This window comes from Ptychodera flava, chromosome 1 (genome assembly GCF_041260155.1).
Source record: "Ptychodera flava strain L36383 chromosome 1, AS_Pfla_20210202, whole genome shotgun sequence".
NCBI lineage: Eukaryota > Metazoa > Hemichordata > Enteropneusta > Ptychoderidae > Ptychodera > Ptychodera flava.
In genome coordinates this window covers 54,584,091-54,600,175 of record NC_091928.1, presented here as the reverse complement: position 1 = coordinate 54,600,175, position 16,085 = coordinate 54,584,091, and the positions used below count along the sequence as shown (strand labels likewise).

General features: G+C 39.7%; 1 protein-coding gene across 1 annotated transcript; it reads right to left on the bottom strand.

Annotated features, from left to right (window-relative positions):
* Nucleotides 1-4,682: 4,682 nt before the first annotated feature.
* On the bottom strand, nt 4,683-15,006 carry LOC139143456 (uncharacterized). Its single transcript, XM_070713828.1, has 6 exons — nt 14,853-15,006; nt 8,269-8,450; nt 7,268-7,651; nt 6,916-7,053; nt 6,118-6,225; nt 4,683-5,682 (listed from the first exon to the last, which is right to left on the bottom strand). The coding sequence occupies exons 1-6, from the start codon at nt 14,935-14,937 to the stop codon at nt 5,509-5,511; spliced, it is 1,071 nt and encodes a 356-aa protein (XP_070569929.1). The 5' UTR covers nt 14,938-15,006; the 3' UTR covers nt 4,683-5,508.
* Nucleotides 15,007-16,085: the final 1,079 nt, after the last annotated feature.

Here is a 16,085-nt window from a genome sequence, read left to right as displayed (position 1 = left end):
GGGCTGAGCAGTGAACTTTTCATTGAACTCCGAACTCTGTATCAAGTATTTAGTTTTTCATACTTATTCTATACTTAGAAAAAAGCTTATTGGCGCTTTCTATTTCTTATCAAAATTATTACCTCTTACTTATCATGTTATATATTTGTAACTTATCTTTGCTTGTCAATTCAAAAGATAATGTACAATGTGATTTATAATGTGTGTTGTGTACTTTCCTTTCGGATTACTGATCGGTTACCAATGTAACGAAATATTAATATCCTGTGTATGCATACCTTTTACACGTATAAGTTATACTTACTAGGTTATAATAATTGAAAATGTCTTTCATGTGAAGCATTTTCTTTGTTATTGCACGTTAGGTTATCATGTGTGACGCATTTTCCCAATGTACCAGCTACCTTGGAGGGGGGGGGGGTGTTTGCGTTTAAGTACACTTACGAAAAAACCAATTTTCTGTCTCCTACTAGACTGGTGCAAGATCATTTATGCCTGCAATAGTGAACAGGAAATCGGCTCTCGCCACAGGATAAAAGAGTATTATCTGCTAATGTTTAGGCAGCAAAAAGCCGCCAATTTAGATAAACAAGCGACCTAGCGGCCGATATAGCTCCGCTGTGTTTATTTACAGAATAACTATTTTTGACACATGTTGATGAAGAAGGGTGGAAATCTTTGATAGCTCGATGCAGTGGCCAGAAAAAAGTGGCTAAAATAAGCTGCAAAAATACGCAATTGAAGATTTCATCATATTTTGAATGTATCACATAGGATCATCCCTAAGAACATGTCAACCAAAGCTATCTGATGAGTAGTTTTTGAGAATAAATTTTTTGACCAAAAATGGCAACAATTGCCCCCAAAAGTAAAAATTGCAGATTTCATCATAATTTCAAAAGATCAAATTTAGTTCATCTATAGAAACCTGTATACCAAATTTCAAAGCTGTTAGACAAGTACTTTTTGAGAAACGCATTTTTTGACCAAAAATAGGAAAAATTGCCCCAAAAATTCAAAATTGCAGATTTCATCATTATTTCAATAATTTTCATTTAGTTCATCTGTAGGAACCTGTACACCAAATTTCAAAGCTATCGGATGAGTAGTTTTGGAAATACACATTTTTTGACCAAAACTGGTAAAAATTGCCCCAAAATTACAAAATTGTAGATTTCATCATAATTTCAATAACTATCATTTAGTTAATCTGTAGGAACCTGTATACCAAATTTCAAAGCTATCACATGAGTAGTTTTGGAAATACACATTTTTTGACCAAAAATGGCAAAAATTGCCCCAAAAATACAAAATTACAGATTACATCAGAAATTCAATACATATTACTTAGTTCATCGATAGAAACCTGTATACCGAATTTCAAAACTATCAGACCAGTACTTTTTGAGAAATAAATTTTTTGACCAAAAATGGCAAAAATTGCCTTAAAAATGCAAATTTGCATATTTCTGCACAATTTTAACAAATCTGAAATAGATCATCCCTAGGGACCTATGTACCAAATATCAAAGCTATCTGACCGGCAGTTTTGAAGAAGAAGATTTTTAAAGATTTTTTTACCAAAAATGACAAAAATTGCCTTAAAAATACAAATATGCAAATTTCGCCACGATTTGAACAAATCTGACTGAAGTCACCCTAAGCAAACTGCATATCAAATTTCAAAGCAATCGGACAAGCGGTTTCAGAGAAGAAGATTTTTTTACCAAAAACACCAAAAAATGCCCCAAAAATACAAATATGCAAATTTCACCACGATTTGAACAAACAGAAGTGAGGTCACCTTAAGTGAACTGCATATAAAATTTCAAAGCAATTGGACTTGCGGTTTCAGAGGAGAAGGAAATTGTTGACGGACGACGACGGACGACGGACGACGGACGACGACGACGACGGACGACGACGGACGACAGACAACGACGGAAAATCAACCTATTTGATAAGCTCCGCGTCGCTGACAGCGGAGCTAAAAAGTTTATGAAAAGCAAGAGTCTAATTACTTGGTTAATTAAATACACTTAAAACGCGATAAACACATTATTGTAATTCGAATTTCACGTCTTAAAAATGCCTCGAGAAACATTACTTGTCTTTTCTTAAATTCCCGTCTCTGTTGACAAAGCAATTTGGACAGTTATTTACTTTTTTCGACATGCCTTCTGCCAAGATTTGGTTTATTTTGAGATTTTGAAATACTTTTCCGTCGAGTATATTGGTTGTGTCAAAATTGCTGTATTGAGATATATTGGGTATCGCACATACATAATGGGATGAGTAGCACATTGCTTTTACGTGTTACTTTCGGGTGATTGACCTCTGAACTTGATATATTTGGAGCAGTTGCTATTGCTTGTTGAAACAAGGCAACAACCTGTAAGTTTGAAAATATATATGGACTTGTCTATCTACAGTGAGGCAATAGCAATAATGACCAAGGCGGACATGCCTCTCTGTTGTCATTGCTTTCACTACAGTCTCTGTCGCAAGTCGTGACATTGTATGACGTCAGTCAATTATTTTTGCCTGTACATGAGATGTGTCGAAGTAACCATTAGTTAGGCAATATTTTAGAAGTGGCACAGCCAATAAGTGATGACGTAAAAGGTGTGTGCGTACTTATGGAAACGAGGTCAAAGGTTACGTTCTAAAAGGCGCGATAAATTATTTTGGAGCATTAGTTGGGGCTGTGGGCTTGAAAACTTAGGAAGAAATGATCGAAAAGAATGGTCCCGATATTCACTTCATTTCATCTAATTGCGTAATCCTAAGTCTGTTCACGTTTTCTTCACCCATACTGATATATATGGAAGGAACAGCCTGCGCGCGCTCCGTTCTGACAATGTGGTCAACTAACCCAAATTCCGGGGCCCCCACTGTGGTTCAGCCGACACAAAACCTAAGCAATCGGAAATTGTGAACGTGATTCGAAGAAAGTGGAAAATTGTTTTATCCTAATTTATTAACTGGCCAGTACCGCAACTCTGCGTATCTGTGTTTTGCATATCGCAATTTTGGCAAAAAACACTTTTAGATTGTTGCCGTGTAGAAATACCCAACTGAACACGAGCTTGGCTTACAAGTCATTGCATCTTGTATTGAGTTTGGCTGCTTTATTGCAGTTAATTATTGCTATACCCCGCTTCAAGCAAAGACAGCGTAAGGAGAAGAAAGGATTCTTAAGTGAACCAAGACAGCTGTCAATCAACGCTTTAGCTTGTGGTGTTCGACATAGTCGCAGGGACTATCAAATTGTTGAGCCTACTTTCATGTTCAAATTTTGACAAACCAACATTACGAGGAGTCTCAGAGTGTGCTGTTGGATTTTTTACAAGTTTATAGCATTTCAAGTGAATTATCATTTCTTGTACATGTGTTGTGCCATCATTTACGGTGATACTTTATATAGGTCTCAGACCAGTTTAAATGTCATGTTTGTCTCTTTTTATTTCTCGCTGTACCAAGTTACTCAAATGTTCTCTATTTGGCTTCGATCTACCCTGATTTTTGTGGCAAGCCCACCAAAAGGCCAGCGTATACGCCTTAAAATAGAAATCGTCAACTTTTCGCTCAAACTTTCTCAAGGGAAACTTCAAATGGTTCTCATTCAAAATCAAGAATAAAGATTGCGTCTTCCAAATTTCGGTGCCATGCAAATAGACAAATTATCTTTTATTTCATCGAGTTTATGGATAGTTAAAATTAGGATGGGCACCATCTCCATGTACTACTCAATGAAGAAAAATTCAATTATTGATTTTCATTAAAAATAAGCAGATGTCAATGTTAGTTATGCAATTAGCTTTAAAATAGACCCTAGTAGACAAACACGTATCGTAAAGTTTGGTCTCCAAAATATCTGTCATCGAGAATCATTCTACTTTCATTCAAATTATATTCACAGACATCCTGATGACGAAAACTTTGTGGCACCGAGGTGGTTTATTTTTTCCTTGCGTCCTATAATTTTTAAATATTGATCAGTTGATATAGCAAAGTTCATCGTACAATAAGGCAGCAGGTCTGTTAGTGACCAAGTCCGGGTATGCATACAATAAAAACACCATTCAAAAAGGATAGTACACACTCTCGAGGATATAAGCATACATCATCATTGAGACTCCTAGGTACAATCGGAGCATTTTTTTCCAAATTTTTGTTGAATCGTGCAATATTAATGCCAACAAGTCACGAAGAGGTCTTTTGCGTAGCGTAAGATTGCGTTTCGTTTGTAATGTTTGGGAAACAAGTGATTCGAAGACACCCTGCGCTAAATACTTAACATGTTCGCCCCGTTATGGGGTTGAGTTTCCATCCTTGATTGTTTTCTTTTTATTGTAACGATACTGGGACTCTCTACAAACATGAGAGAGAGAGAGAGAGAGAGAGAGAGAGAGAGAGAGAGAGAGAGAGAGAGAGAGAGAGAGAGATATTTCCCGAAAATAGCTTACTTTCAGATTACCCATGTGGGTTTTCCGGCAAGGTCGTTTTCAAAAATACATGATCACGTCACCAACACCAAAAAGGGAACTATGTCCAATCAGAAAACGCTCAGGGTCGTGTATCTTAGGTTAATAGTTTTGTGAATAATCATCTCAAATAGTATATTTCTTACCGTTTCTTACACATTTGCGCGGAGGCAGTGACATTCATAAATTCGATGGGTACTCGTTTTATTCTTAAGACTTGCAAATGTTGAAATAAATAGACAAATACATCCTACAACAAGGGAATTTACTTACACTAATATGACTGTGTGAGTCAACTTATCGAGTTATCTAATTAGTTTGATAGTACAGTTGTTGGTTTATATAGCGGGCAACATTCTTTATTGTTTTATATGCTTTATCAATATGATCGTGGACACATTTCTGCTCCCTCTATGTCCAGTTTGAGACAGAAATGAAAGAAACTGCTCCAAAAACTAGGAACTATGTTCCTCTACACGATTGCTGTTCCTCATGAAACTGTCGACACTAAGGTCCAAAGATGTGCTGACGTAAACGTTGAGATGAAAACTGCGATATAGCTGAGTCAGCTTCGGTTGTCGCAAAAGATATTTACATTCAATCGATACAAACATTTTAAAAGTCAGATCATTTCAGGAAAGGCTAAATATACCATACATCTCTCTTAGAAAATCTCTAGAGGTATCTAATGGTAACGATAGTCACACCTGCCTGAACACTACATCAAGTTCGGAAAGATGAAGTGGAAACTTACATGAAAAACGCAAACTCGATAACGATGATATGTCTAGAGAGATTCAAAAATACATCAACAACAAGATCAATTCAGCTGCTTTATAAGACTGGAGTTGCATTGCACAGTCAAGGTACGGAATACGGCAAAGTTCTTTTGCATCATAGGACGTGAAATAACACACTCGCGGTCTTTACTATGTAGAGAGCCACCATGAACTGTGGGGGCGCACCATCCTATCAATGAGCGCTTCTCATCTGAGTGTTGAAATCGATGCATTTACCAGTACTATAGCAATTCGTCGACGAACAGATAAAGGAGGGCAAGATTACGGAAATGGCGATGAAAGATTTCTTCGTCCCTTGGAACACATATTTTCACAGAGGGCGCCTTTCCGTCGCACCACAGCAGCACGGTTTGCTGTTTCTCACCATGGTCATCTCCAGTCCTGATAAGACCAACCTGCAAACGTTATGAAACGAGGATTAGGTTAGGAATTGTCGTTACCATAGATTTAACACAGTAATGGCGGCCATTTTAAATTTTTCAGATGTTTGCACGGTAACCCCTGATTTGTTTTCTTGATTTGGGAAGAGAATGGTTTCGGGTTTCCTCGAGGAAAGTTTGAGCACTGTAGGAGCTTACGCCATTCACTTTCGAGGAGCATACTACCTCAACGGCATTCAGCTGCCTGTATTGAGTTGATAGCCGCAAGAGTTTTATTTAAAAAGAAGATAGCACTTATCCGAAATAAAACTTTGAAGACTGTAGCTAGTCTTTTGACGTCTCCAGAAACACCTCAGGTCACACCACAATGTGAAGTACCCAGGTAATGGTACAACCAGGTACTGGGAATAGGCATAAGAGTAATGACAAAATATTGATTGTGTTACTCACAAAGTTTGAAGATAAGGTTCTGGAAAGGCCACGGTACATTTCTTCATTTCTCGAGGAGAATAAACACGTCTCTGAGATATCGTAATCGATATGATCCTTCAGCTTAGCCTGTAACATTAAACATTGCATCTGATTGTTATATGCAGAAAGTGGGGGAAGACAGAAATGGGAGGAAGGTGACATTAAGATGACATCAAAATCTGTCATCGAGCGCATTCTACTATAAGGCGTTAAATTTCTGTCAAACTACTTGTCAGGAAAGTTAACGACAATCATATCAATTATATAAAACACAAGATGCAAGTGAAGGGCTTGCAAGCCATATAGTAAACTAGAAGACGTATATCGAAACACAGACGGATGGACTTCCATGTTCATTGCGAGGGCAACATGAGAGCATACATAGCTGTCAAACAAGTTTTGTTAAAGGACGAGTAGCTGTTTTCAATGTTTGTTTTAAGTGTCAACCACAGTTTCTTGTTCTACTCCAAGAATTACGTTTAATTCATCAGATACACAGTATTCAGTTTGTTTAGGATCAACCTGGAGATGTGTAACCTGCATAGTTATGAAGTGAATCCAGGTCTGCACTACTAGAATTCAAATGTAAACAATAGAAAGTACATTCTGCACGTATAGATGCTGTGTTGACAAACTAACCAGTGGCAGTTTAACACTTTCTTTTCGGAAAACAGGACAACAACTTGCAAGTAAATATAAGAAAAACAAATTACATCTCTCTGTCTCTAAAATACTCCTTAAGTGGCAATAAGTATATAGTGAAAAATTGGTACTCACCATTATTGCAACAGGGAAAAGATAGAGTCTCACATCAGTAAAACACTCCATGGAACCAAAGTGGGGTATGTATTGAATAGGTCCATAGATGTAGCCCTCCATCGACCTGAATGACGTCACATTAGAAGATCTCGTCGGCTGCAAGATGACATGGAAGATAGACAGTGGTCACTTGATTGATGCCGATACGTGAAGTCGGGTAAAAGCGATACAGACAGACAGGCAGACAGCCACACACACACACACACACAACCACGCAATAACCACCACGACACGACACGAATTCTTGTCTTGTCGTTCACAATCGTCAGATATCGTTAACAAGGGGGATGGGGTAATTACAAACAAGTACCTCTTTCCAGTAGATCTTTCCTTCCCACAGGTAAGCTGGCGTACTCAGAATTCTAGCCCTCAGAACAAAATCTGATCGTGCAAGAACGAGACCCTTGAATACGAGTTTGTACAGGACTAGTGAGGAAATACATCGCTCTTCATATGAAGAATTCACGATTTGTCCAACCCACGCTATTTCGGACAAAATTCTTTCAACTTTCTCTCGTAGTTCTGTGCAGCAAATTGCAGGTCTTTGCGTCTGCGTAGAACGTCGAGATTGCCGTGAGGATGCTGTCCTGGCGGGCTCGAACGATGATGTCGATCGCCGATCTTGTGACGGTCGGGAACGTTTGTGCCGCGTCCGGTCTTCGAGATCGGCGTTGGATATCCTCTGTCGCTTTGTCTGTGAAAGGATAGTTAGTAAGTACTGTGAAACCTGTCTAAACCGAACCCCGTCTAAACTGGAAACCTGTCTCAACTGAATCCTTTTCCCAGTCCCATTCCAATATAAACTCTATGTTAAAAGGACCTTCCTTATAAACCAAACACCGCTCCAAACAGCTGGTATGTATTAGCGGGGAGGTTAAATTGAGAACTCGCGGCACGGCTAAATAAAAAGGTGAATGAGAAAATATATCAAGAAAAAAATAATTCACAGTGACAGGAATGAACGTTGTTAAACTATGGACATTTTTGATGAATTGCAATAGAGCGCATTTCGCATAGGTGTAAGCTTCAAATCAACACTGAGGACAGTGTTCTTCACAACATGTGACAGGAGGGGGTGCCCAATAAACGTAAGATTACACAATGTGCATATTAGTTTTCAAGGTTCGTCGGACCAACCATAAACAGGAGAGAGGGGGAGACCTGCTGTTGATGGACAAACACAGGGAACACTTACAATTGAAATTTGAGACGTTATAACTTTAAGGTCTTTTTGGTTGTTTGTTTTTAGATCATAAAAACGGAAAAAGAATGGCAGGGGCGAGCGAAAAACGGAAAGTATTTTGAACTTACCGATCGCTTCTTTACCGGCGCTTGTTTCATCATTGGTGCTCTTGTCGGACAGGTGGTGCCAGTGGACTCTTCGGTAAGCGGACTTGTGCAGTTACCATGGTTAACGCTGAAAGATGTGTCGCTAATCGTTGAATCGATGTGATTCTCGTCGAGGAAGTTGAGTCTTTTCCTGGCTGAACTCACTGTATGAACGATAAAAAAAATCCCCGTTATCATTTTTCTAAGGCACAGAATTTAATGTGGTTTCACTTGTAGCGTGTTTGGTTTACTTGTAAATAGTAATGACGATACATCGTATTTGAATTAGCGCAAAAATGATGTGACTTTCATAAGATATCATAACATGCTACATGCCCATTCCGTGTTGCTATACGCAAAAATACGATACGAGAAATGCAAAAAAGTGCCGTCAGAGGGCTTTTTAGAGACTATTTTGCGAGGTAAATATTTTTTTTTAAAAGTGTCCAGTCATGTGACCATACGCTAAGCTTTGTCTGTAGATTTGGAAGAATGGCGTGTGACAAGAACCTGCACGTTGAGCGCAGGGGTTGAACGACGAACCTCTAACCATGGAGGTAGTAGAGAAGGAGTCACAACTAGGCGGAGATCAAAGGGACCATGTGTTTTGCCGCTGTTTGCCTTACAAACTACTCCATTAGCACCAACGGGACTAGCGAACGCGTTTTCTCGGATTTAGGAAACAAGATTAAGTTCGTTCGGGGTCGTTCGGGTGTTTCGTGTCCAAGCGTCGCGTCGGGAAGTTCGAGTCGTTCCACTGATTTTGATGTACACGATGTTAAAGAGGTCGAGGAACAGATTATTGAGGAAGGGAGCTTTTGTATCTGCAAAGGCACGGAGACTGAGTTGATGATAGCTTGCGATTACAAAAAAAATGCCATACATCGTAGAGCAGCATTGTTAACACGCCAACTCTTTCCAAATCCAGTTCTTGGTTCTTGCCGTGTTTTATCATGTTGTACTGGCATTAATGATATTTAAGGTTAAATAGGAAAGCATAGCTTTTAACTGCTACGTCCCTGACTTTAATCATGGAGGTAGTAGAGATGCTCTAACCATGGCTAGAACATGGATCTAAACATCCATGGGATAATTACCTGGCGCTATATCCATCATTACCAAGCAATGGGCGTTCATTATTACATACGTCATATATCGAAATGAGAAGGGAGACCTACTGTGGATGGACAGACATGAGAAAGATTTACAATTGAGAATTGATACAGTATAGCATGCCATAGACAATAGAATGGCTGACTAGTTTGTTTGCAAAGAAGTATCTCGTCGTGGTTACACCTGTATTTTTAGTATTTAACGAGTCTTACGATTAGCCAATTATCGGTTAATCGCAACATTGGCGCCAAGGAAAGCATTACCGGGGACTCCGGATGAATGGTCACCTGCCCTCAGGCACATAATCCTTGTTTAGGGGCTACTCTAAGACTATTGAATCAAAACTGTTTCAAGTTTGTGTAGAAATTGCGCCAAATAATTGTATTTTTCAACCACGAATTATCTTGCGCTCAGGGAGTTTGTCGATGAAGCGGGCGTAACGCGACCTCTTGGTATCCAGGCACGCGATTAAATGCAAGCCCTTCGATAGACGGTGTACTGCATATTAAAGATTGCATCATTACAAAAGATACCATTTTAAATGAACTTGTAAGAAAACAACTCAATATATTCATTTAATCCCCAGATAATTTTTGGGGGCATGTACTAACCCGAGAAAACTAATCTGACCTACTGCAAACCGTTTGTTTATGACCTATGACCACGTGACCTAGCCTGTCAGAGATGTCAACGAACGGAGCGCTACGCTGCGTCGGAATTTCGAATAATGGTGTTACCTTTGTGTTAGGGGGGCCCCAGTGATGTTATGTATTTTTTCCGTGGCACGAAAATGTTCTCAGTGACTTCTAATTTTTATTCTTTGATTTGGTAAGAGAGTGGTTGACAGCTTTTTTCGATGAAAATTAGAGCAAAAGTTTAGTCTGGGGGCGCACACTTCTCACGTAGCACAAGTTACGCCAGGATGAAACCATACACCGGGAAGAGAATCCACGAGCACCAGGTTGGCAACGTCAATAAAGACTAGTCACAAAAAACTTTGTGAATCGTTCTTCTCCACCAACAAGATATGCGAGGCAAAGATCGCTGATGACAAACGATGACGATGAGTCGGAGATCATTGGAGTCGTCCGTTGCGCGTTTTCATATGACGTGTTTTACCTTTTTCTGCCGAGCAACAGATTACGCTTACGCTTGGTTCATAACATTGACCGAACTATCGGCAAAAAGTATGGACTCAGACGTGAACCGTCAAGATAGTCAATTACAGGTCGGAATGAAATTTCAGATTATCGTTTAAAATCATGACGTGTCAATAGCCACCTTGGCTATTGACAAGCCAAGGTGGCTATTGTCAGGCGCGTGGCAAAGCTACTCTGGCTATTAATACGCGCGTGTCAATATAGCCTTGGTCTTTAAGGTAGAACGCGCCTCGGGGAAATAGTTGGATTCTCTAAATTCTACAATTCTTTTCTGATCTACCACTTGTTGGCCTACTTTGAAAGCTCAGGTAGAAAGAAAAACTTTCACCGTCTTAGTTTTTCGAAACTTAAAAATTAATTTCCACCATAGAGTTAATACAGGAATGGCGGCCATTTTGAATATCAAAAATCGCAAAATGTTGGGTAATTTCTGTCGCTAGTTCCAAACTTTGCACGGTGACCCCTGATTTGTATTGTTGATTTGGCAAGAGAATAATGGTTGAAAGTTTTATTCAGGAAAGTTTAAGCAAAACTTTAAATCGTTCACTTCCGGGGCGCATACTACCTTAAACATTATATCAACTTCAAATTCATCAGCTTCTATCTCTCATGCTCGAATAGATTACAGAGCTATCAATGCTACGCTAAGTTTTGAAGAATTTTCAGTATTTTTTTCTCTGTTATGGATACACGCAGTCTTGTTTTGATCCCTAAACCATGTAGAAATTCTCCGTATATGAGTAATGCTCAGCGTTACTGTGTATAACCGTAGACCCCAGAGGGTCTATGGTATAACTGTATTTTAATCCGAATTAGACAATAGGCCTACTGACAACCACTAACTACATACAACGTGCAGTGTCTGTATGACTTACAAGCTTACTTTCTCTTTCAGCATACTTCTTGAATAAAGAACAAGAAAATAGTGTTAAGGGACGAAAGAAGTGAAACCATGGACCATGGATGTAAAATATTTTTTACATCCATGCATGGACCTAATGGAGAAACACATAAGGAGTTTCAGCAATGTTACATTTAAAGTACCTGGGTCATTATCATAATAGCTTGGACTGATTGACGTAATTGTATTTTGATAAAAAGTGTTAGCTTCCACTTTCGAGCTTCAAGCACACCTCCATTATTGAAGCGGTCCCTCTGTAAACAAGCATTGCATTTTTACGTCTGAACATGACCGACCGCGGTGCGTGCGTGCTATTTCATTGGTCGACGTCATACCATAAACGATAGGCCTTAGACCATGGCTGACTAGTTTGTTTGAAACCAAGTGTCTCTTTGTCAACTGAGTCTAATTACGATTAGCCAATTAGCGGTTAATCACATCATTGGCGTCAAGGAAGTAGCCTTCATACCTCCATGATGGCATCATCACAGTGGAACAGAGTAGTGTGTGTTTGCACCTTCTTATTTTTTCTATTGGAACTTTGCAATCTTCAATCCGCCCTTTTTACCGTGTGATTTTTATTAAAATGGCCAACAATACTTTTGGCGTTTCTTTCCTTAAACAAACTGTGTATAGAATCGAAATAAAGTTAATTTCAAAGGTAAATTTATATCAAAAAGTCAAATTACATTAGAGAAGCATAGAGCTCGTAACTGAAAAAAGGAAGAAACGCGTGCACTGTTGGGATTGTCAATTATTAAACAAGCTTAATGTTCTTGGTGTATCTTATACGACATGTACAATGTTTTTGCTCAGTCATTAAACCGCGGCGGCGGGAATTCCTACGTGGCCTTTGCCTTTGGACCCAGAACCACATATTTACTGCCATGATAAGCTGAACCATTTCCTAACTGATTACAAGACGATAAAGCCGGCCTCGTATTTTCCGGGACACAAGACGTTTCGGCACAGCTCTATTTCCAACAAATCCTACCCATTTGGCTACAATGATACCCCTTAGACCATGATTGCCGAGAAACAAACCAGACCCTTCAAATGTCGTACTGCGGAGGTACCCCACGGACTTGTATTGTCATTGTTGACCGTGGAATGTGACGGCTACTTAGTCTGGGCTTGCCCGTGAAAAGCCATGCCGAACGGCGTCAATTTAGGTTTTCTGATTTATAATAAAATTAAACGTGTTGAGGTTTTTGTAAGTGTTCGGAATAATTTGGAAACAACCAAACGTAGCTATTTACTTCAAAGAATTTCATCTCAAGATAGAAAGTAATTATATACATGGAGGTATATAACTACCTCCATGTTATATACAAGTACTTTATTGAAGCATGGAGGTAGTCTACTACCTCCATGATTGAAGTGAACTTGGTGAACTATAGTATCAGTGTCAACGCTTTCGCCCCGAAAGAAGATTTGCACTAAGCGACACAAACCACGTCTGTATCACGTGCAAGAAAACTAGAAAGTTCGAACTGCAAAATAACTCGTTGCCATGTGTCAGGATGTACAAGGAAATTAGCGACCGATCAACAGTCAAGTGGCAGTCCTTCACGCCCTTCGGCCACCCCCTCCCAAGTAGTGTCCGTTGAGGGAACTCCTAGATTTGGTTCAAGTCTGTGAATTGTGAATGTTTGAGTCGGGTGAACACGATGATTTGTGTCCTGTTTTCATGTGAAACGCGTGAGTAGGGTGAACGCTATACTGGGAGTTTCTGCCAGAATCCGGCAGAAACTAACTGGCTACTGCGCAGACTCAAAGGTAACACATTCAATCTCAAGGAAAACCTGGCCCGGGCTGTCGAACTCCAAATAGGTTTGCATGAACTGGAAGTTACGGGTTCTAGACGTTTCGGCACCAAGTCGTTTCGGCCTCCCGATTTCAGACCCCAAGTCGTTTCGGCACCGCGACCCAAGACGTTTCGGCACTACTGAGGGCTATCTGAGGGAACTTGTGCTGGAGCGTAATGTTGCACATCCAAGCACTAAAAAAGTAGTGTCAACTAACATTTATGTACATGCTTTAATCTTTGTAAGAACATAGTAAGAGACCGTAAGAAAAAACTTCATATCATTTTCAAATCTGTGACACAAGTTTATCGATGGCAATAACCGCCGACACGGCAAAAGTTTGAAAGAGGTGCCGAAACAGCACGGCAAATGTCACACAAATGCACAGAAAAGTACTGGTCCGAACGCAAAGGTCACGCTTACGAATATGACTGGTCAGTCAATTACTAAATAGTTTGAAAACAAATCGAAACAGGGATGTCGAAACGTCTTGGGTTGCGGTGCCGAAATGACTTGGGGCCTGAAATTGCGAGGCCGAAACGACTTGGGCCGAAACGACTTGGTGCCGAAACGACAAGTTACCGTTTGCATGAACTGGAAGAGACACAACAAGAGAACCTATACTAAATTCAGCGACTTGATGAAAGTCTAGGTAACAACGTGCATGGAGGTCATGTCCCGTGGCACGACACTCGACAAGGACTGGTCAGTCAAGTACCAATTAGTTTAAGAAAAAAATCGAAACTAGGATGCCGAAACGTCTTATGTCGCTGTAACGAAACGACTTTGGGCATGAAATTGAAAGGCGAGATCATTCTGGTACCTCCATGCCTAAACGACCAGTTACCGACAAAGGACAAACCCTCGTGCCAAGATGATTGACAAACCTAAAGCGTCAACAGGCTGACAATAAATCATGTGTGTCAAATGATTTCTTTCGGAAATGATACCTAGGCATTGTCATCAGTTATCACGGCAGTTGCCACACAGCTGCAGGTCTGAAGACACTGGTAACGCATACGACGTTGACCAGCCGCAGTTGAAAGAGTCAGCAGATACATTGTGCAATCACGGTTGTGGAGGGACCGTGGTGCAATTTGTATAAGGTTTGACAAGAACGCTAAGCATATATCGAATGATCGGATAAAACATTTCCAATATGAAACATCGGAAAGAGCGGTACCAAAACGCCATGTGTCCCTTTCCGGAAACAACTTAGGGTAAGAAAATACGGTGCCAAAATCTTTTTTGGTGCCGAAAGGACCAGTTACTGTATATGCATACTGTTCTTGGTCATGGATGCAAAAAGATGCCTTGGCGTGGTTTACATTTTCTACCATCTATGTCCGTTTCTAGCTCAATGGTATAACGAACTATGATGGTTTTCACCAATACCTTCAGTCTTTGCACTACCTCCATTGTCTGAGAAAGTTGCTTTATCCATGGACGTAAAAAAAGATTTTTGCGTCCATTCTTACTCTAGCTCCATGATCTAACTTTGTCTACGATTTTGCTAAAAGATATAGCAAAATATTGTTCCTGTCATACAATAGCAGATCGATTTTTGAAAAAAAATAGACTTACTTCTTTTACGTCTCGTCCTGAGAGAGATGCGTCGTCGCCGTCGTCTGTTCTGGATGACAGTATTGATGTCGGACGATGTAAACATCTTGGGAGTCTTGTGCTGCTGTCACGCTGTGAAACAACTGTGATCATCTCATTGCCATAGGAATGTATTTATTGCTTTAAATGATGGCGCAAACAACGTGATTGGTTGGTGGCAAACCAATCACAGGAACGCTTGTATTCTTTCTGAACAATGGCTTAAATCCATGCGTGTGTCTTCAATTAGTAAACAAACATGAACAAAAGACTCTAAGTGGTGCCGCAATGGCTACGAATTAATGTTACATCCATGTTACGAGTTGCTGTGTGTTTATCCCTTCTTTCTTGCTATGGTTGGAGGGACTCGAATTGAAAAATTCCAAATAACTTTCTCTAGATGAGAAGAATGAATAACAAACAGTAGTAACACTTTTTAATCTTAATCAACAAATGGAGATATTTTGATGCATCAATCATTGTTTTACACCTTGAAGTTTACCAGTCCACAGTTCATAGATGGACTGTGGCCAGTCACATGTGCAACGCAAATAAGAATGCCACTCAATTTCCAATTACAAACAGTGTACTGCGTGTTAAAAAAAACGACATTTCCCTTAGAACTGGCATGTCAATTTGTCGCTACGGGTCGGCACGACCTCATGATAGTATTCCAACAGCACACCTTGCTATAAATCCTGACATGCAAGTATGTCCCTGGATGAGTGCCCTGGTTAGCAGCTGTCCCATATGGCCATACTTGTTTATCTATGCATCTGTATTCCAACATTTGAGAACATTGCCATCGACCATCAAAAGTTCCATAAATGTCGTCACGATACAGTATTTGTTGAACTTCCAAGAAAATTTAACGGAATCTGCTATGACTTTTCATCGTTATGAAATTTCGGCCTCAGACGGCGATTTTAAAGTATTTTTTTCTGCAATTTCTAAAATGTCTGGTGACTGTGTCTCTCAAGCACGATAGATCTACCGTGTCTAAAGTGAAAAACTTGCGCGTATTTGACGAGAAGTAGACGGAAACATCATACATTTCGCTTCTACCTCCATCTTTATACAAACATAAAGTTAAAAAAAAATAACGAACCATTTTAAAAATATAGTAAACCACATACAGGGACTGTGAGTAAAGAAATATATTTTTACCAATATGGCAGACTTTGGAAATATACAATTGCCATACATTGGATGCTC

Excerpts from the sequence above, each read along its gene's own strand:
- LOC139143456 (XM_070713828.1), bottom strand. The coding sequence starts at position 14,937 with ATGTTTACATCGTCCGACATCAATACTGTCATCCAGAACAGACGACGG. Across the intron at positions 8,451-14,852 it reads CAGGACGAGACGTAAAAGAA|TGAGTTCAGCCAGGAAAAGA; the intron begins GTAAGTCTATTT and ends TCGTTCATACAG. Across the intron at positions 7,054-7,267 it reads GAAAGATCTACTGGAAAGAG|CCGACGAGATCTTCTAATGT; the intron begins GTACTTGTTTGT and ends GTCATCTTGCAG.